At 39.3% G+C, this 22,439-nt stretch overlaps 1 protein-coding gene across 3 annotated transcripts; it reads left to right on the top strand.

Moving 5' to 3' along the window:
- The first annotated feature begins 287 nt into the window (after window positions 1-287).
- Window positions 288-22,127, top strand: STYK1 (serine/threonine/tyrosine kinase 1). Of its 3 annotated transcripts, none has more exons than XM_033116211.1 (11): window positions 288-629; window positions 2,128-2,352; window positions 7,080-7,227; window positions 7,666-7,800; window positions 10,210-10,476; window positions 11,264-11,445; window positions 13,158-13,241; window positions 15,380-15,588; window positions 17,177-17,217; window positions 17,810-17,906; window positions 20,789-22,127. In XM_033116211.1, exons 3-11 carry the CDS (start codon window positions 7,164-7,166, stop codon window positions 20,991-20,993), a joined length of 1,284 nt encoding a protein of 427 aa, XP_032972102.1. In that variant the 5' UTR covers window positions 288-629; window positions 2,128-2,352; window positions 7,080-7,163; the 3' UTR covers window positions 20,994-22,127. The 3 variants fall into 3 exon arrangements, with proteins under 3 accessions (XP_032972102.1, XP_032972101.1, XP_032972103.1); XM_033116210.1 differs by having other exon boundaries at window positions 2,018-2,352; XM_033116212.1 differs by lacking the exon at window positions 2,128-2,352.
- Window positions 22,128-22,439: the final 312 nt, after the last annotated feature.

Below are 22,439 nucleotides of genomic sequence, written 5' to 3'. Positions count from 1 at the left end.
CTGCTCAGGGGGAGTCTGCTACTTGCTCGTGGCTGTGCAGTGTTCCCAGAGGTGTCTTTTTCATCTTACCAGGCATTTGTTTTTGTTTACCTGGGATTACATTTAAGTTTAGAATCTTTACAGTAACACACCCTGTATGACAGTACTGAGGTAAATAGCAGCTGCGTTGTTTTTCCTGATTGTGAAAGCTCCGCCCATTTGTCTCTGCCTGCCTGCGTAGGGCACTCATTATCAGAGAACGAAAACTGTGTGTGCCCATGCACGCGTGCCTGTGTGTGTGTGTGTGTGTGTGTGTGTGTGTGTGTGTATGTATGTATGTTCCTGAAATCTTTTGCAGACTGTCTTCCTTCTGTTCTCCTCAGCTGGGGAACCTTCTCCCTGCCAGAGGGCAGTGGGCTAGAATAGGCTGAAGGAGAGGCCAGAAAACAGAATTGATCTCCTCACTTATGGAAGTGCCAAAAGATTGTTAATGTACCAGAAGTCCCCTCTTAGAAGGAAAGCTCAGCTGGATGAGTTGGAAAGAGGGGCACTGATCCTTGGAAATACAGCGTGACTGACATCAGTGGGTACAAGGTGTTTGAAAGCAGCCGGGACAGCAGCCCACGCGGTGTCTTCTGGACTCTTATCAGGTAGGAGAAAGGAGACAGATGGATCAGAGGCAAACCCGCATTTAGAGTGGGGTGTCCTTTGGGTGTTCTTGGCTTTTCCCTCTTCTGGACTGGGGAAATTGTTGTTGATTGGTAATCCCAGGAAGAGAAAATCTAGAGCATAGAGAATATCTAATTTAAGACATGTTATTTCTGAGTCAGACAGAGAAAGACAAATACCATATAATTTCACTTATATGTGGAATCTGAAAAACAAAATAAACGAACAAACAAAACAGAAATAAACTCATAGATACAGAGAACTTTGTGGGGGTTGTCAGATGGAAAGGAGGATTGGGGTGATGGGTAAAAAAGGTGAAGGGATTAAGATGTACAAATTGCCAGTTATAAAAGTCACAGGGACGTAAAGTACAGCGTAGGGAATATAGTCAATAATATTGTAATAACTATGTATTGTATCAGATGGGTACTAGACTTACTGTAAGATCACTTTGTAAGTTATATAAATGTTGAATCACTATGTTGTACACCTGAGACTAATGTATTATAATATTGTATGTCAACTGTAATTAAAAAATTTTGAAAAACCACACACACAAAGAAAATAGACCTTCCCAGCCCCCAAAAAAGAAAAGCCATTGTTGACTTTTTGGGAGATCACTATTCGTTTGAGAATCTCATGAAAGCTGAAGAACATCTGCTTTAGAGTCATGATAATATACATTTGGGCTGCAAGTTAATGTGTCAGTAAAGGTTCCCTTGATGATAAAAATAAAGCAGCAAATAAAATTACCTAAAAAAACATATATTATTTCTGGGCTTTTGAGGTGTGATGTAGTAGATGAAGAATTAGGGAAGCAGGAATATGGGAAAATAGAATGATAATTATAATAAAAATAAAATGCCTTGAATTCGTATACCTCAAAGGAAATACAGTGTGTTCATCTATATGATCATATTCAAAATGCGATCTGCTTGTAGAGTTAGTGAGCACTGTGTTTCTTATCTACACTTAGGGGGCCTGTCTGTGTGCCATCACTCTGCTCCTCTATGGAGCAAACTTTTGGGGAGGAGCCAAGATACAAATTAGTCTTCCTCATCTCTGCCGAATATCACATCACGTGTGCTTCAGGAATTCCTGCAGACAGATAAAATTAAAAAGCAAGAAAAACTGATAATGCTCAGTCTTATTGTCAAAAGGTCTTTGTTGAAACAGTGTCAGGACTCCAGCCACCGTGGCAGAGCCTCTTTTCCAGCTGTTTCAAAGTGCCTTTCAGGCCCAGGGTCTCTAGGAAGGTGGGGGAGGGTGAATGAAGGTCAAAATGATCACAACCCCTCCACGTTAAAGAACAGGAGGACAAGCAATTCCCTCTGGGTGATCCCCTCGCTTTCTGCCTCATTCACACTAGGAGATATCACCCAGGATAAAGCAAGTTATCTACACAAGTCTGATTCTCTGGATTTAAAGAAGTTTCTCTCTTCAGTGGGAACCTTCCATTCACTTTTGTCTTCTCACAAGTTTGCTCCAGTAGAAAGGTGGAGCCTGAGGTGCTGTGGGATTCTCAGGCCAGTGCTCTGTCGTGTGGGAGTTCTGGTCTCTTCCTGATCCTCCCGCTCACAGTGAAAGATCACTAGTCCTGGAAACTAGGCCCTTTCCTTCCAAAAGCAAATAATAGAAATAGGATTGGGATCAGATCCAGGAAAATGAGCAAACAAAGAAAATGATCCAAGATTCCACAATCTGGTGAGTACTGGAAAAAATTTCTGATTCTACCCTTATTTTCAGAATACATTTAGAAGACAGACATGCAGACATCGTCTGTCCCACTATAAAACTTTAGATAACACATTTAAAGGCAGATGCTACTTATCTGTACTTTCCAATTTATGATATATTTGGTGGTGAAATTTGGTCTCAGCATTACGATTTTCATGATTCTTTTGGTTTCTGACATAAATCCTTCTCGACACTATTGGTCTTGTCCATTTGAGTGGTAAGTACATACACGCAATAAAGTAGTTTACGGAACATTCGGTTTGAAATTAAAAGACTGGAGTATGGAACCTTGCTCTGCCATTTACTTGTCTTTTTATAAAAACAAAAACAACAACAAAAAACCCTGGCCAATTCAGAACTTACTGTCTGAATCTCAGTGTCATCCTTGCACAATACCTGACACATGGTAGTTGTTCAGTATGTTTATTGGATCTGAAGACAGGAAGGACAGATCGTTTTCAGAATGTTGGAGATAAGTAGTTCTGGAATGTTCTAAATCTGCGAGGTTCTTTATCTTGCTTCTAACTTAACATGTTCATTCCATTAAATGAGTTTGCTTTGTTAAATAGCTCAAAATAAGGAGGAAGGGGGAGGAGGAGAGGGAAGACTGAGTGTTGAGCAAGGAGCCATACTCTCATTCTGGGGGCTCTACCTCCATATATTTTCTCCTCCTCACTTTAAGTCTTTGCATCCTGTGCCCCATAGCCCACAGCTATTAACAACTTCCTTAACCCAGTATGGCGTCCATCTAAGAAGGTGGGTCCCTTGTCTATATAAAAGGAATATGGCTGGCAGATCCACTTGTGCTGATATGCTGGCAGTAAGGTTGAGGGTGAGGCTGGAATAACAGATTTAATCACACCTTATGGGAACGGGACCAGATGTTATACAGAAGTCAATCGAGGAGTTTCTCACAGTACATAGACAGTGTACAAGAGAATGCATCTAATTTTTAAAGTTTTACTTGTAGATGTATTTTGGTAAGGAATTTCTTCAGGACACTCATGGGTAAATTGCTGATTATGTCAGGGAGACTATTTTGTGCTAACCCAGCAGAAATGTCATTAGTGAGAGTTGTGTTATTGTAAAACAAACGCAGAGATGCGGTGTGATATGATGCTTGCATTGTGAGGGTGTGTAAGAGTTTGGTGAGTTGCTATTAATATTTAGTTCAATTCTAGTTATAATTGTTAACTGCTCTGTCTCCAGACTATACTCTTGCAAAGATTTGGGACAGACTTCACTTCCCATTTCACTCTCATTCTCTTACTATGTGTAGCTCCTCCTTCATTGTGCTATTCTATTCCCCTGTCTAGATTCCTATTTCAAAAGGGGAATTAAAATATGCTAACAGAAGTCAGAAGCAACTGAGAAGAGAAAAAAAATAAGAAATCACCATCACAAGTGAGGCAATAATATCATTTTCATTAGAATCCTGCCTGAAGAGATTTTGGCATTATAGATATGTGTAAACTGTAGGCACGCTATATACATAGTTACCAGCTGTCAAATATAGTTATTAGAATAAACAACTTTACAACTTCACCACATTCTTGATTCTAATGCCCTGAATTTAGTAATATGTGGCACTAAAGTGAGAACTTGAAATCTGCCAATGATTTATGCATTGTCTCCATTAGCACTGTATAAAAATGAAATTAAATGTTTTGTTTAAATAAGTGATACACAGCAAGAGAAAAATCAGACCTGCTTGAGGACTGCAGGGGAGATAGACCTTCCCCACCAAAGCCGTGGACCACAATTGCTCAGACAGGTGCTGTAAACATGTGTGTACTTGAGCACTGGAGCAGGAGTATTGGGTAGGAGGGGAGCCTTTAAAAATACTTTGAGGAACAGTGGCATGAAAGGATAAGGCCTGTGGTATAATGTTTTATATACTTATGGATTTTACAGTCCAGTTAAGAGAAGAAGCAGTAACCAACATACCGTTTTTGTTTTAAACACCATGAAAACACTGTCTAGATATAATTGAAGGGGACAGAGTATTGGTCATGTGGTACAGAATTGTTGATCAGGAACATTCTTCTAATAGTCAGATGGGTTAGACTCTAACCCATAGGCAGAGCCATCCTGGAAGAGTTTGGCATCAAGGCATGCCTTTTCGCAGCTGGACACAGAGTGGGCAGGCAAAGACACGTGGTAAATGAATATTAATTGCTGGCAGAACAGCAACGTCGAGAGGAGTATTGTTGTTACAAGTGAATATGCATCTTTTGATAGAAGTGCTTTGGGGGCTCCGTGAGGTTAGGTTTCCTGTATGGGCTTCCATGGATATGTGGTGTGTGTACCTGAAAATTTCTAGATTCATTTGGCATACTCCACATGCCTCTAGCCAACCTGTAATCATTGGAAAGAGCTTACTGTACAAACAGCTGGAAAGCAATTTATTGAGTGGGCCTCACCACACTGTACCTTTATTTCTTTGCTCCAGCATCCGTTTCATTTCATCCAGCATCTTGCAACTTTCTATGCGCAAATAAAACTGATATTGAGAACGTTTTTTCAGGAAATGCAATAAAAGGCCTTACCGTATCCAGAGGTGGGTGCTCTGTAATAATGTGATATCCAGGTGCAGTGGTATAAACACGGGTGTGAGTCATTGGGTGTCGCTATGTTTGGCCACGTGCCTGTAGCTGAGAGTGGCCTACCATGTGTGGGATCCGTGTGCACACAGGGCTATAAATGACTTCCTTCAGTATGTATGCGTAGGTGTGCAGTTTGGTTTCTGGGAAGAGTTCACAAGCTTGAGCTGGCTGCTCACTGACCTTTCTTCCACTTGTGCTCTGCTAAGAGATTATGCTCACAGAACCTATTCCTCAGAGAACCGAGCTCGTGAAACTGGCTGCTCCCTGAGTGAAAATAATTACATTTGATAATGCACAGAAAGGAAGTAAGAGGGAAGGAAAATAAGAATTTCGCACAGCAGTGAGAAATTTTCGAATAGCTTTTGAATTCTCCTTGCTGAGCTGTTTTTTAAGACCTTCTCCTTCACTCCACCCTCTCCAGGCACTCTGTTTCTTGCCCTGTTATTAGTGCTTTTCCTCCCATGTGGTCTTGTGGAATTGTAGAAACTTTCTCAACTACCTCTCACCTTGCCTTCTTGGCTTACAGACTCAATGAGAGGGACTTTGCTGTCTTATTATTCATTGACTTCATAGATCCCTTGCTATATACAAACCCACGGATAAAGATTTCCCCCTCCTCTCTGCACTTTTTCTCCTTCTGGCTACTCCTCTGTTTACTCTGCTTCTGTCAACCAACCACACACCTGTCTCTCTTCTGAGTTGGAAGGAAATCGTTTAACTCTCGTCTCCATACAAGTTCATGGAGCTCAAGAAAAGTGAAAAGGGGGTGAGGCTGGAGCTGGGAAACTTCTTTACATATGTGCTTCACGATCTAAGAGACTCTCCCTCAATAGGTAGCATTGTATTTATTGGTATCAATAATAAAACACAACGTGTAATGTAATGGAAGACAGAGTAATATAGCTAATGTAACATGTACAATATAGTATGTCATATAAGCTACAATTCTGAGTTTTAAAACTACCTTGTTATCAAATCATTACAAAAGTAGATCACATATTTAGGTACCTAGACAGTGGGAAATCACCATATTCTGTTTCACATTAATCAGAATTAAAGTAGGCTTTGCCGACCATAGAGTCAGGGGCAAAGGGCAAAACAGTTTGTAGATATATGGATATACGAAAGGGTGGTAATCACCAGTTGTCTTCAGGAACAGCGAACCAGATTTTTGGAGGTGTCATTTCAAATATATACTGGTTAAGTAGAATTAAAAATAATTCCCATTAAGAATCTCTGGCCAGACTAAATAAGAAACTAGTAACTATAGTTTACTTGGAGGAGAACTGGGAACTGGATAAATGGAGGAGGATAGGTTAAGAAAAAGATTTTATGGTATATCATTTTACATTTTTACTTTTGAACCATATATTTCCTTTTTGTTTACAAGGAGAGAGAAAGAAGATGGTTTGGTATTGACACTGCCTTTAATCTATATACTAGTAAGAATGAGTGTCTGCATCTATCTATGTAGGATGGGCAGGAGAAGATTCTTGGAACTCTGAGAGCTGCAGAATTAAATATTTTTTATTGATAAATGCTTTCTGTTGGTTGTGAGGCTGCAGTGTGATGATGCGGAGAAGGAAAGCCAAAGAAAGCAAATACAAAAAAAAGATATTATGGATTTCTCTTGAAATCTGCCAACTATTTGCTCACTGTCTTCATTAGCTTTGTATAAAGGTGAAATTGAATGTTTTGTTTAAAAAATAAGTGATACACAGCAAGAGACAATCAGACCTGCTTGAGGACTGTAGGGGAGGTAGACCTTCCCCACTGAAGCTATGGACCATAATTGCTCAGATAGGTGCTGTGAACATGTACTTGAGCACTGGAGCAGGAGTCTTGGGTAGGATGGGAGCCTTTGAAAACACTTTGAGAAACAATGGCATGAAAGGATAAGACCAGAATCGGGCTGTACTTTCTGTATAAAAGATGAAAATGCCAGGAAAATATAAAGTTCTTCCAGCCTGACTATCAGGTAGATGGACAGAGATAAATGTATGACTCAGAGAATTCCAGGTACTTAATACCTAGTAATCTGTAGCTGTGCTTTGAAGTTCTCTGTGTGCTCCATTTAATTTTTTTCAGAACGACTGAATCCGTGGGAGCTATCCTCAGCCGTGCTCCGGGCATTCTCTTGGGTCAGGCATAGAAGTGGACAGCTGTGTGGCAATGGGAGATGAGAAGGGCATGAAACGAATGCTACTGGAATGCAGTTTTAGTGACAAATTGTGTAGTAAGTACAGATACCACTGATGTCTGCCTTCTGATTTTAGAGTAATGAAGACTAGGGTCTGGATAGATTCCAGGAAGAGGATAATTTGACTTTTAGGAGAAATGAAGACAGTGTTGATAAAGAAATGGGCACTAGAGGTCATTGTCTTTGAAGGGTGGAGAGTACCAATCAGAGATCCAGAGGCTGCATCTTCATCTCAATTGGAAAAATGAGAGAAGAGGCACAGAGCACACTTGGGCTAAGAAACAGGGATATTGGCATTTCTGATTAGAGAGTTGCTCCCAATAGGGATTTCAGTGAATAGAAGTAGAGCGGAAGAAGGAAGAGGTGATCGTTTCAGGATGATGAGCTGAGGACTGATTGGTAAGGGAGGTTGTGTAGACATCAGCTTCAGCTTCTTCTTCAATCTCTTCTCTTCCTGTTTAATTTCCTACCCAGTTGTCCAGCATCAGCAGTATGAAATCATCATTGTTCCAGCCCTTCTGGTTGGCGTCTTCCTCATCACTGTTGGGGTAATCCTGTGGCTTTTTCTCAGAGGAAAAAGATCTCAGCAACAGTCTCCTGGACTCCAAGGTAAAGCTCAAACTGGGGCTGGACAGAGGCTCAGGGAAGATGGAGACTGCATAAAACTAAAACCCAAGTCTCAATGGGCCTAGGTCTAAAGGTCTAGGTCCCTGCAATGGGAGAGGAAGCATGGGTCCCCTCCTGTGCGGTTGAGAGGGGGATGAGCTCTTCTCCAGGAAGTCATGAAACTCAGTATTTGCTCGTTGGCTGAAACACAAGTAGGCAAAAGAGGACTCACATGACCTATTTTTGTCCTGTTTGTCTTACTGCACTATCAAGTCTTTGGCCACGTGAATGTCTAAGGATCTGGACGACCTCGTGGGTAAAGCCGAAGGCTTTGTTACCAGTTTGAGGGATGACATTTTACTCTATAATACATTCCCACCCTACTCTGTGTCCTTCGAATATATGATGAAAAGAGATGCTTTCATAATAGTCTTTGACGTGTTAGATAGGAGGTAAATGCTGCTCTGGAGTACCACTGAGCATGTGATGAAAGAGAATTGGCTCATACATGAAACTAAGAGTAAAAAACAGTGAAAAAAATATTTGACAGTAATGTGAAACTTTACAGTGGCTGACCCCCTACTCCCTCCTAAATTTTATCCCAATCCTCTTATAATTCACTATTATAGATAAACTTCTCAAAGAAGTTGTGTAAACTCACTCTCACTACTTATGCTTGTCACATTCTCTTTCGAACATATTATAATAAGGCTTTTATTTATCCCCACGACTCCACCAAAAGAACTCTTTCCAACATCACCAATGACAGCTATGTGGAGTCCTCATCTTACTTGACCTGTCAAAAGCATTTGAAACAATTTTATACTATTTCTTCTTGCAACACTTTTTTTTCCTTTTCAGTCTCCAATCATTTCCTAAATGATCTCATTTTAAGTCTACAGATTCAAATGCTTTCTCTATTTTGACTATGGTCCCCCTTGAACTCCAGATTCTTGTATTAAACCACCTACTTTGAAGTTGGGATCAAACACACATCTCACATATAAAATGTCCAAAACAAAGGTCCTGAAATTCCTTCACAAATATCCTCTGCCAGTAGTCCTCCCTATCTTAGCGAACGGCAAACCCAGCTTTCTATGTATTCAGTCTAAAATATTAAAGATGTCCTTGACTGTTTTTTCTCTCACACTCCATATCCAATCCATCAGCAAATCCTGTTAACTCTATCTGGAAATAAACTCATGTCATTCTCACCTCTCAGAGATCATTGTAATACGCTCCAAACTGGTATCTTTGCTCTGCCCCATCCCTTTATGATCTATTCTTCTCAGATAAGCAGAATGATTCATTTAAAGTGTAAGTAAATCCTGTCAACTGTCTGCTTGAATCTCTCCAGTAGCCTCCCATCTTAGAATGAAAAAAGACAAAATACTTTCAATGGCCTTACACAATCTGGGCCCTCTCTGGCTTCCTGTCCTATAACTCGCCAATTATCCCACTCAATTCCAGCTGCACTGACTTCATTACTTTTCCTCAGATACGCCAAGTATGCTCCTTCCTCAATACCTTTGCGCTTCTTGTTCCCTTTGTCTATAATACCCTTCCTGATACCCGTATGTTTGCTCTCTAATTGCTTCCAGGTGTTTCTCAAATGTCATCACAAAGGCCTTTCCTGACCTTCAAACATAAAATAGAACCACTGATGCTTCTTATTCCCCTATTTTCCTCCATAGCACTCATCACCTTGTATATTATTACCTGCTTCCTCTTTCCTACCACTAGAAAGTAATCTTCATCAGAATCTGGACTTTGCTCATTCCCAACACCTAGAACAGTGCTTGGCATGTAGAAAGTGAAATTTGTTGAATAAATGAATGAATTAATGAATGAGTGGAGATTTAATGAGAACGAATCTATTCCAATGGAGAAAAGTTGGCTAAGGAAGGGATAAAGGACTGAAAGACATTTTTGACAGAAACTCTAGGAAATACAGAATAATTTGACTATGGGAATAACTTGAGGGAGAAAGACTAACCATAGCTTAGAGTTGAGCAGTTAGTTATCCATACCCCCCCTCCACTCAGGGGAGCCGTTTGACTGACTTAAATGATAGTCCCCACTGGTAGTTACCCTCACCTTTAGGTGTGGTTTGAGTATCTATTCAGGAACTTTCTTAATTGTCTCCATGCTATACTCATACTAAACTGTGATCCTGAGAAAACCAGACAGGAAATGTCATTACTACTTTTCAGCGATCCATCTTGAGTTATTTTGGAAGTAATGGAATTATTATAAAAGTTCTCCAAGGTTGGTATTGATGCTGGTTCATAGAGAAACATCAGGAAGTAGCAATGGTGTTAAAGAAACTTCCTTGCCAATTTGTTCCAAGCTCTGCTTTCCTGGAGTCCGGAGGGTAGGGAAAAGCTGGTTGGTATCATCTCTTTGTTCTAGGCAATGCCCCCGTGCCTCCATCTAGGAGCCTAAACCAGGAAGCTGGAGAACATGGAAGAAGTGTGTTTGTGCCACTTAAGGAGACAACGGTGGAAAGCCTTCTAAAAACGTCCACACATGCCCTGGCTAAGCTGCAGGTGCCCCGAGAGCAACTCTCTGAAGTTCTGGAGCAGATCTACAATGGGAGTTGTGGGGCCATCTATCGATCCAAGATGCACACTGGGGACCCTGCCAAGTCCAAGAGTGTTGTCCTCAAGACTTTAAAAGGTAACAGAGGAAGTGTTAGACTTCCCTTGCCCTTTTTTTCTACTGTGCATCTCTAATAGTGAATGCTAACAGGCTTTGCAGACATTCAGATGTCAATCAATAGATAGTTGTGATCCCAACTGTGTGCAGAATAAGAAGGGAATAGACAGTGAAAACTTGAAAAAGAAATGTTATTCTTGGGGTCTTTACCTAGCTCAACCTTGCCTATTGAGGTGGTTCAAACTGATTTTTCCAAATCGGATGTTACTTGTATGAGGATTTTGAGGTTTTTTCTTCATTTTTCTTCACTATATGATCTCTTTCTCTGATAGTGTCTCTCTCTCTCGCTGTCTCTCTCTGTCTCTCTGTCTCTCTGTCTCTCTGTCTCTCTCTCTCTCTCTCATTGAGGAGGTGAGTAGTTTAGCCCTAGTATGGCCAGTAATGGTAGATGCATATAGAACAAGTATAGGCTAAGCAAGAATATTAATCAAAGGTCTAATCCATGATAATTTTTAATGTGAACAGAACGCATGACTATGTAGGCAGATGATAGCCTACTCAGATCTAAGACCTATGATTCTATATTACCTTTGAGAAAAGACCAGTGAGGATCATCTTTTAATTAGTTCCCTTTCTATTTCCTTTTTCTCCCTGTTCATTCCCCTGTAGAGCCTTGAGAATAATCACCTGAGGTGGCTTCCTGTCTCAGACCTCATTTTATCTGAGGTGGCTTCTTGTCTCACACCTCATCCGATCTGTGATGCTCTCTCTGACTGTTCACTGCCCATGGCTCTTCTGTTCTCCACAGAATCAGCTGGGCTCCACGAGATTCAAGATTTCTTAGGGAGAATCCAATTCTATCAGTACCTGGGGAAGCACCAGAACCTGGTGCAGCTGGAAGGCTGCTGCACAGAAGGGCTGCCGCTCTATATGGTGTTGGAGGATATGGCCCAGGGGGACCTGCTCAGCTTTCTCTGGACCTGCCGCCGGGTGAGCAGTAGGGTAGAGGTGTTAAGAAGGAAAGGCTTGACCTGGCTCATTAGCTGTTCCCATGTCAATTAGCCTGACAAGTGACAAAGTAGAGAGTCATTATAATAGCCATAACAGTGACTATCACCATCCTGCAGAACTCTTTATAATGATAGCAATGTTCCATATCTGCTCTGTCCGATATGGTGCCACCAATCACATGTGGCTACGGAACACTTGAAATGTGGTGACATGACTGAGAAACTGAAGTTTTATTTTTACATCATTTTAAATAATGCACATTTAAATAGCCACAGGTGTTTAATGGCTACCATAACGGGCAGTACAGATTTAGGGCATGGACTTTAGGCTCCACCTCTTACTCGCTATGTGACTTTGGCTAAGTCACCTTTCTGAGCCCGAGTTTTCTGAATCTGTAAAATGAGAGTAAGAATAAATGTTATTAATGTGAAAAGAAATTACATATGTACACACATAGCAGTGACTGGTACTTAGCAAGTACTCAAAATGATAGCTGTTATAATAATAATTACACAACAACACAACTATTGTTAGTACTGATTGTAATTCTGTTTCCTTAGTGTTAAGTGTGTCTTCCATTCTGTAGTATCACTGTACATGCCAGGGCTGATTTGAGGAGACATTCAGCTTTTAAGTTTTTGTGTCTCAAACTCATATTTAAAAAAATTAATTTCCAGACTAAAGCGCAAATCCTTTTCCTTACAATTTCCCTACTTCTCTATATATTTCTGATTCTGAAGTGCTACATGTTTCCCTAGTTAGTTCTTCACTTGCCAGTGACAAGTTAAATGTTAATCAAGTCTCCTCAATATGCTGATTATTTTACTACTAAATGTGTATGAAAAAGGGACCCTGTTAACGTCTTCCATCCAGTGATGCAAATAGGCCAATGTGCGAGTCTTTAGGCATTTTAAAGAGGTTATCCATCTGTACCTTGTTCTGTGCTCTAACCTCACTAGCTTCTTTCTATTTTTCAAAATTACTATGCTTCTATAGATGATTTTAGGTAAGCTTCACATACTTTTCTCATCACACCAAACTTCTCCCTTCTCCTCTTTGTAGAGTCAATGCCTACTCCTCCTTCAGATCTCATCAAAAGTTTTCCTTGCTCCTCCAACTGAACCAGCTCTCTTTTTCCCACCATCATATACTCTCTTTTACATGTCTTTCATGGAACTTATAGATATGCAACTATATATTTAAATATGATTAATTGATCCTAATTCATGTGTGTTTGTCATACTATAAACTCCAGAAAGCAGCAGACATGTTTATTTTGCTAACTTTTATATTCTGAGTTCCTAAGGCATTCAATAAAGATGTGTTGAGTTAATGTGCTTAATTAATCGCACACACATCCACATAGACACACACACATTACCCCAGGAAAACTGATGCTTTATCCACTGGATAGTCTTACATATACTTGCCTTTCTTACCTGCTCTTCTGTTCTTCCTTCATTCTGTTATTCATCTACATTATTGTTTCTCTAGTCCAATAAATCATTGTACTTCTCTGTATATCTGAGAATCTCTCAGATCAGTCTCTCCTTGAATCTTATACTTCCTATGTTTTTGTATCTTTTCCTTAGATTTGATATCTGCATTTAAGAATATCTCTGCCCATATATATTTTTTTGAAATCTGTTCATGTCATTTTGATATAATGCTTTTTTTCTCTGTCTCTTTAGGACGTGATGACCATGGATGGCCTTCTCTATGATCTCTCAGAAGTACAAATATATCACATTGGGAAGCAGGTCCTCTTGGCTTTGGTAAGCTGGGAAAAATGACAACAGCTGGTAGGGATTTTTCTTGTTAGTCTGGTATTTGATGTCATATTTTTCATATTTGTATTCTCAAATGGGCTACAGATTGTAAAGAAAATCGAATGGAAGTTAGCGGGCAGAAACTCAGGAACTGATAAATTATTTTCAAAACTTTATGAAATCATTTAGATAATATACTTTAAGATTGGTAATTCTAGGCAGAAAATAGTCAACTAGGGTTTTTAGAAGGTACAGGAAGGGTTTTAAAAGGTTTTTTAGTCTTAAAGGTAAAAAACCAGGGCCAAGAGCTATCTATCCATTTGCTTGATACTCTTGCTTACCCATATATACTAATATTAATAGATGTAAAAGGGGCAAAAAGGGAAGCAATTTCAGAGAAGATTAGGGAAGATAAATGGGTAAAAGGCTACAGAACCAGAAGGAAGTATACAATTGTAACTTCCTTCTGAAAAACAAGAAATACTAGTTCAGAACATGTTTGGTTGGAGACTTGCTTTGATACTGAAGATGATAGGAAATACATATACTTTAAAAAGAATGAGAAACAGGTGGAAGAGGAGGAGTAAGAAAGGGCAACAGTGAGACCATTCCTTTATTTTAAACCAACTTAAATAAAGAAGTAAGAGAAAGAACTCAGGGTTTAAGAGAAAACATTTACCTTTACTAGAATTACTCAGGAAATGTAGATGACTATTTCTACGAAATATTTAGATAATTTTGTTTAAGATAACATTTGCTATAGAAAATCAGGCCTCTGTAAAGCTACTACTTTAAGCATTTGATATATCATGTCACCTGAAGGTGTGAAATATGTCAGGGATCTAAATGGAATCAGGGAAAGCTTAGGAAAACAGAAGTAGGGAGGTGAGAAAAGAGCAGTAGTTATAGCTGAAGTTCCCCTGGGGCAAGGGCGAGAGCACATCACATAAATCAATGTTATCTATGGTGTCTGGAGGGCCTAGTTGGTATGTTCCCTTGATAAAGTCAAGAGTATCACTATACAGCCTACCTTGGATTCTGAACGGTAATTGCAGAGGCGCCCCACTGGGAGGCGCTGATCCCACTGAAGCATTCATCAGGGCCCTAGGTTACCTGCCGTAAAACAGTATCATACTGTTTTTTCTTATCACAACATCAAAGTCACTACATTCTTTAATTCTTCTCATTGCAGTATAATTTCTTTGTTCTAAAAGTTCAGAAAACTGCTAGCCACTGTTTCCTTCATCATCGATTGGAAATTACCACCTTCACCTTTTATTTTTCATAAGGTTCTTGTTTAGTAATCATAGACCTCAATCTCTAGCTCTTTGGTCATGTATAGGTTTTCCCCTTCTCCATATGCCTTGAATAGCTTGATGTCGGGGGAAATGATTCCAGGAAACCAATGCCATCCAGGTACAATGGTTGATAGATGCCTTGTTGGCTGTACTAGAATAATTTTGATACTTCTTAAAAATATAGTTTACTAGGTCCCTCTTCCTCGATTTTGGTTAAGTGAATCTGGTGGTGAAAATCTTATGTTTTTAAAAAGCTCTCAGGCAATTCTGATTTTCAGCCTGGGTTGAGAGTTATCAGTAGAATTTATAGTACTTCCTATGAATTATCAATACCTGCTTCTAGTCACTGCCACTTAATAACTGTGTGGCCTTATGTAATCATTTAGATTTATCTAAAAGATACTTCCCTAACTCACTTCATCTAGTTATTTGAGGAACAAAATGAGATGATGTAATAAAACTTTATATAAGTTTATTATTATGACTCTCACTCTTTCTTTTTATATATTATCTTGTTTGGGGGACTGCTGTTAGAAACTTGAAACCTACTCCATTTTTCCAGTGTCTAGCTGGGTCCCATCTGAGAGGAAGGTGAAATCAGGCAGAGGTTAGAGCTTGACACTCAATGAGTGATTATACTTTCCCAACCCAGTATTCATGTCAGTTTGGTAATCACAATGCAAAATGTCTGATTTATTGTCATGACTTGGAAGTCATTATAAATGAGACTCGTTTGGAGTAACAAATGGCCTCGTGTTTTTGAGGATTTCTAGGACTGCTTCTCCTTGTGTGTGACCCAAGCCATGACCTCAGACAGCTGCTCTATGTTTGATCTTATGTTGACAGGAATTTCTCCAGGATAAGCATCTGTTCCATGGGGATGTGGCAGCCAGGAATATTCTGATCCAATGTGATCTTACTGCTAAGCTCTGTGGACTGGGCCTGGCTTACGAAGTCCACACCCACGGGGCCATCTCCTCTACTCGCACCATACCTCTCAAGTGGCTCGCCCCAGAACGGCTTCTGCAGAGACCAGCTGGCATTAGAGGAGACATGTACGGTTTGTTCCTGCGCTTTGGATTTCTTCGCTTTTGGCCTACGTGTCCTCTGCCCATAACTCTGTATGTTGTCAGCTATGTCTACAAATGAAATCTCTAGAAGTCAGACAGACTCTCGAGCAGAAATGTGTATTATGTGACAGAGCTCATATTTGGCACTGGCTACAATTCTTTTTAGTGTCTTTTGAAGTATTCCTTCTGTATTAGATTAGCAGCCATAATTAAGAAAGCAAAAAAAAAAAAAATGAAAAGATTATTCACACTCATGTCCAAGGACTTAATCTAATAGAGTACGTTTTATCTGAAGGAGTGGGTCCACTTAATCAAAAGTTCAGTTAAACCAGGAACTATTGAAATAAAAAAAAATACACGTATTTCAAATCATTTACCTTAAAACATATAAATGGATAGTTATTTATCAATCTTTTTAGAGGAGAGCCAAGGACTTTTTACTGAGGATGGACCTGCTAAATGAAGTTATATGTTGTTTCTTGTATAAACAGTATTCATAATGAATTATATTTGAGTTTCAGTTTGGGATGTCTAAGTAGAGTGAGAAACTTTAAAACACTTGTGAAGCAATTTGACTGCAGACATTTATTTTTATTTCCCCCAATTTTTTACAGTTGTCTCACCCACACGATTTGACACAACTTTGTTTTAAGTAGCTTATTTTTATAGACTAGTTTCAAAGCATTCGACCTACTTTTCATGGAGCTAATACTTTGTTGCATTTATATTTAATCAGCTTGCATAATATTTAATTGGTTACATAATTACATTTACACGTATGATTGGCATAAACAGGACTGTGAAGAATCACAACTGATTTTTGGTAACCACATAACTCAACTGATTGGAGAAGTACATGGGCGTAACGTAGAGTATGTTACTAGCCACGAATGTCATGAGCAGCAGAGGAAATTTAGACTGTTGGTTAATATGGTGAGTCAATTAAGAGACTTCCATTGCTGCTGCACTAACATCTGCTTTTCAACAGAGGTCTGGGAGTAATAAGCGTAACTAGGAAATACTGCTCATTTACTGATGATATTATGGAATAGAGAAATACATCCCTTAAATCATACTGCTTAAGCAAATACCTATTCCAATTATGTACAAGGCTTTTTCTGTTAATATTTTTCCTAGATTTGGGCAATTAGATCTGCTGAGGAAATAGTAGATAAATGATAAAACTCCCTTGGCTGTGTGCTAAGAATAAAAGCTGGTATTTCAGCAGGAAGGAATAGAAAGAATAAAAAATAAGCAGAGGGGAATTTCTTTATGTTTGGATGAATGTGTTTGTATAAACACACACATACAATTTAGCCAATAATAGTAAACATCTATTAATATGAAATATAGAAGAAAGGAGACATAAATCCAGTTCTCAGAGAGATTAGCCTCCAAGGGGATTGGACAGAAATGCTTTCTAATGGCACTATTACTTGGCTTATTGACACCTTCTGTTCCCTTTCACTGCCTTCTTCACAGGGTTCTTACTGAAGGCCTCTGCTATTTATGTGAGCTCTCTTTAGGAAAGGCAGAAATTGAAATTAAGTAAATGACTTTGTTTCTTTTATAGCTGGTCCTTTGGAATCCTGCTTTATGAGATGGTGACTCTAGGTATGTAACTGTATGCAAGTGTGTGTACTGGGGTCGTGGATGATATATGCTATGAGAAGAGGTTTTAGTATAATCTCGGAGGTATGAACTGGGCTGACATGAAATCCTTCTCCTCCTTTTAACATTCTTTTGCTTTCTTTTCCTCAACACTTGACCAATTCCAAGGGATGTTGTGAAATCCAAAGGATAATGCCATGAGTGATCTTGCATAGCAAACAAAAAAAAGTTGTCTTCAGATTTATTAATCCATTTGACTGAGAAACTATAAACCGTCTCACATTTGGGGAGGGAGGGCAGGTGTTACTACTCACTTTGCTTTACTTTGTTCCTTTCCTAAAGACTCAACATTCTCCTAAATCATCAGTTTTTCCCCCCAAAACACATCCCCCCGCCCCCAATTTTCTATGTTATATCTTAACTTGATCATTAGGGAGCAACTATATACATAGTACCTAGTATTTTTCCTACGGCTTATATTTAACTTACTTTTTGCAGCCAATTAGCCCAGGTGGGTGGAGAACAGTGTTGATATAGTTGATGTTCTACTGGACCTAAAGTGCTCTTGCTACTCTCATTCTTTCCATACCAACAGGGGCACCACCATATCCCGAAGTCCCTCCTGTCAGTATTCTACAACATCTCCAAAGAAGGAAAATCATGAAGAGACCCAGTAGCTGCACACACACCATGTAAGTGGCATTTAAGGCCTACTTGTCTCTCATTCCAAGTATTTTTTTATTATTATTAGTTTCAGGTGTACAAAACAATGTACTAGTTAGACATTTATACCCCTCACAAAATGATAACCCCCTCCCCCAACCTACTACCCCTGACATTGTATATAGCTGTTAGAATTCCATTGACTATTGCTGTACTCTATATCCTGTGACTATATATATATATATATATATATATTTTTTTCAACTATAATTTAGTATATTCAGTATTATTCCGCTTCAAGTGTTCACTGCAGTGGTCAGGCATCTACACCATCCACGAAATGGTCTCCCTAATAAGACAAGTGCTCATCGGATACCCTACAAAAATCTTTACATTATTGATTCTATTCCCCAAACTGTCTTTCCTATCCCTGTGGCCATCTTGTGGTTACCGATTGTGCTTTCTAATCCCCTCACCTTCTCCCTCATCCCTACCCTCCTCCCATCTAGCAACCCTCAGTTTTTCCTCTGTATCTCTGAGACTGTTTCTGATCAGTTTGTTCATTTCTTCTATTCTTTAGATTCTACATATACGTGAGATCATATGGTATTTGTCTTTCTCCGTCTGACTTATTGCACTTAGCATAATGTTCTCATCTATATCGTTGCAAATGATAAGATTTCATTCTTCTTTATGGAGTACTACTCGGCCATAAAGAAGAATGAAATCCAAGTATTTTTTGCTGCCTATGAATCATGCCCTTTTCAAAGTGACTCAGTTGATCCCTAGCTGTCCTTTCTGTGCTAATGTGCATCCCTAGACCAAACCTACACAGTAAAACACATCTGCTCATACATCATATATATACATATTGCATATGTATATGTGTGTGTATACACACATACACACACACACCATGTTGAGGCAACTATATTATGAATCTAAATTTGATAGTTTAGTTCCTCCAGAAGTTTCTAAAATAGGTAAGAAGTAGACCAAATCCAATGCAGGTACAGAGTATTTTATTCGTTGAAATGTCAGTCTCAGTCAGAGACCGCCAGCCTCAGTTCTAATATAATTGCCATAAAATCCACTGCACTAGGTTACTTACTGGCTCTTATTTAATATTTAACTTTTAAAAATTATCTATTTTTCCAGCTATAAGCACATTAGAAACCAACCAGAGGGGCGGTAGGAAGAAATTAGAAAGGCAGGAGAAGGAGAATCCAATATTGTCAGCAGAAAGGGACAGCTGGTGAACCAATACAGAGCAAAAAAATGGAAAAATTTAAAGTTGTGCACAGAATTTTATAACCAATAAAATACAAAAAGGGATGGTTATAGGACATAAGAAAAGGTTTAGATTATTTATAAATGTATATATTAATATACATTTTCATTAAAATTGTAAATTTTGCAAATTTTTCAGCATCAAAAGGGTAAATTTCCAGTACCTGGGTTTCCCTATAATAAACATTTACTATATCAAGCAGATTACAAATGTTAACTATCGTAACTATAAATACACACACATACACACACACACACACAAACACACACAATATAGTGATACTGGCTGGGTATACCAGAATGAAATTGTTGAAAAATGTTTCTTGCAAACTTTCTATGTGTAAAAGGCTGTCCTTGACACTGGGGGGAGACACTTAACTGATAAAATACCTAATCTTGAAGAAATTAACATTGGATAAGGAGATACCTGAAAAACATGAAAATCAACATAAAGTGTTAGGTAGTAAATAAAATGGTTAAAAGCTCAGATTCCTCTCATAGAGTCAAAAAGACACATGCTCAGTCCTAGTCCTGTTATTTTACTGCACATTGTTTACTTATCTTAAAATAGGTAAAATGATAATCCTACCTTTGTTATTGTGAGGCTAAAATGAAATAATGCATGTTGAGTTCCACTTCCATGCCTTATATAATAAGTTCTTGGTAAATGTTAGTAGTGTTAAAGTAGCATCTTTCACAAAGTCTTATGGTACAAGGTTAATGAGCGTGGGAAACATGGTGGGCTGAGGTTTATAAGGGAAGGTTTCATAGAGGAATTGAGATTTAAAACAAACCTAGGGAATGATGACGACAGAGAAGATTTCAAGGCTTTGGGCATAGCATGAGCAAAGGCAGAGCTGGGTGTTAATAGCACATGTAGGACATAGCAAGACACTGGGCTGGAGGAGAGGGCTTCAGTTAGGCCAGGCCTGAGTGGGAGACAGCTGGGGGTAGGATGTCGACATCATGTGGTAGGCGGTGGAAAACTGTTGGTTCTTGAGCAGGGTATCATCGTACATGATAAAAGTATTTGAAAACAGATAGCATTATACATTCTCTAAACTGGATTGAAGAAAAGATGGATTAAAGTATTTTTATCTAGATTAAGGCAATTTCCTGAAGAAGCTAAATTATAAAGGGGGGAAATGACCTCGATTAACGGAAGGGAACACCTAAAAATTAGTATGAATCATATTATTCCATAACTTCTTATTTTCCTGGCTATAATGTAGCTTCTACTGATACATAAATTGTAGCAATGGTCTGGAATGCTACAAGTTAGTAACATCTAAAGGTGAGAACACTTGACTTCTGAAAGAGCATTTGGCAATAGAATGGGGGAGGAAAAACCACAAACTGTTCTGTCATACTGATTGTACTCCGAGGAATCTTCAGTCATTACTATTATAAAAAGGGTGCTATTGAGAAGATGATTTTAAGAGACTAAGTATTAAGAGGACGAAATGAATATTAATCTCTGGGAAGAATATGAGAGACAGGACAATGAGAAGTAGATTAAAGAACTGTAGCGCTTTTTTGTTCAAGTTTGTTTAGGAGAGGAGACGTGTTTCTCATACACTTGCCTGGTCAGGGAAGTCAGTGTCTCTCATTTCCCTTGCAGGTATGGTCTTATGAAGTCCTGCTGGCGCTGGAGTGAGGACAGCCGCCCTTCCCTTAGAGAGCTATGCTCACGCCTAGAAACTGCTGCTCAAACTGCAGATGACAAGGCTGTGCTGCAGGTACCAGAGCTGGTGGTGCCTGAGCTGTATGCAGCTGTGGCAGGGATCAGCGTGGACAGCCTCTCCTACAGCCACAGCTTCCTTTGACAATCCCAGGGCAAGAAACATCCATGGGTGATCATATACTCTTGGAACCAATTTCTCCAAGAACAGAGGATGGACTTTCTAATGGGACGTAAAGAGAGAAAGAGGACATGGATCCTGGATTTCCCCCATACGTTTCCCTAGATATGTGAAGTGATGCTGGGTGAAACTCTACACGCTGCATACCCTTGAGGCTGAGAAATACAATTTCATTTCTGCTGTCCCAGTCTTGAAGACTCAGGGTAGAAGTGGTAGCCAGTGTCACTGCACAGGAGGTTTTAGAAATCTGTGATGTTTGCTGGGGCACAGTACAAATAAGCTGGTTGCTCCCACCACAGGCTAGTTTCCTCCTGAAGGATGCTTTTATCGAGGCTATTATAAGGTCCACAGAAATTAGTCAAATGAGGGACTAGAAAGCCAATAAAGAACTTGATGAGAGAAAATTAAAGGTCCTTCTATTTGCTCAGGAGTATAGATGTGGACTAAGGTCATCCTTCAAAGTGAAGGTGGAGAAAGGATGTCACATTCCTCAGTCCTGGCCCCTTCATGCAGGGCTGGAGGAGAACTGTGAAGGAAAACTTCTGAGTTTCCCCTGAGCGTAGGTAAGAGAAAGATAGCCCCCTTTTCCCTAATAGTAACACAGGTAAACCCTGGTGGTTTTACTTTTAACGAGAACCTGGAGGGATCATTTTATGATTAGGAACATTCAACATGTGTTCATCAGGCCAGCTTCCTGGTCCCTGTAAGACTAAGGAGACGGAGCCTGGAGAGTCAGGCTCATGATGAATATAATGTGTGTGTTTAACAAATAGGGAATGTGGAAATCAAGCAAGAATGCTTAGTAGGCCAGAAGGTCTTTAACAAGGGCTAGCAAAGGACATCACCTGAGACAGAAGGATGGTAGCTTCTGATTTTCAATCATCTGCTGATGTATTGTGAAACTTATTTCATTACGTTAATATTCACTGAGTGAAAGTGGGCTTTTCTAGTATACAGCTGCTAACATCTTGACAATAGGGAGGATAAAAGTAAATAAATGGAAGTTAACGTCAACAGAAAAATTCAAGAGGCAATCTACATTGGCAGAAAATGGATAAATGGGGATAATACTTACCTCACAGGGTTGTTGTGAGGACTGAATGAGAGTATGTATTTGTACAGTATCTGGCACATAATATGTACTCAATAAATGTTAGTTTCCTTTTTCCCTTCCTATCCTAGAATCTTTCATATCTTTTTTATTTAAAATCTGTGGCTGAGAAGCGAACCTAGGTTTGTCAGTCACATTGCAAGGCAGGGCCTGCCTAAGGATGATGGTGTGGTACAAGCACCACAGGACTAAAATGATGAAGTAATCATTTCTGTGTGAGCTTCTGGAGGATGGGAAGAGTCTCCTCCTATTTCAAAACACTGAAAATATCACGATGATGACAATTCAGCTGGACATGT

The sequence above is a fragment of the Rhinolophus ferrumequinum genome, chromosome 10, assembly GCF_004115265.2.
Source record: "Rhinolophus ferrumequinum isolate MPI-CBG mRhiFer1 chromosome 10, mRhiFer1_v1.p, whole genome shotgun sequence".
In the NCBI taxonomy this organism is placed as follows: Eukaryota; Metazoa; Chordata; class Mammalia; order Chiroptera; family Rhinolophidae; genus Rhinolophus; species Rhinolophus ferrumequinum.
The sequence above is the reverse complement of the archived record's forward strand: the minus strand, read 5'-3'. Positions and strand labels throughout refer to the sequence as shown.

Excerpts from the sequence above, each read along its gene's own strand:
- STYK1 (XM_033116212.1), top strand. The coding sequence starts at position 7,164 with ATGGGAGATGAGAAGGGCATGAAACGAATGCTACTGGAATGCAGTTTT. Across the intron at positions 7,801-10,209 it reads ACAGTCTCCTGGACTCCAAG|GCAATGCCCCCGTGCCTCCA; the intron begins GTAAAGCTCAAA and ends TCTTTGTTCTAG. Across the intron at positions 15,589-17,176 it reads GCTGGCATTAGAGGAGACAT|CTGGTCCTTTGGAATCCTGC; the intron begins GTACGGTTTGTT and ends TTTCTTTTATAG.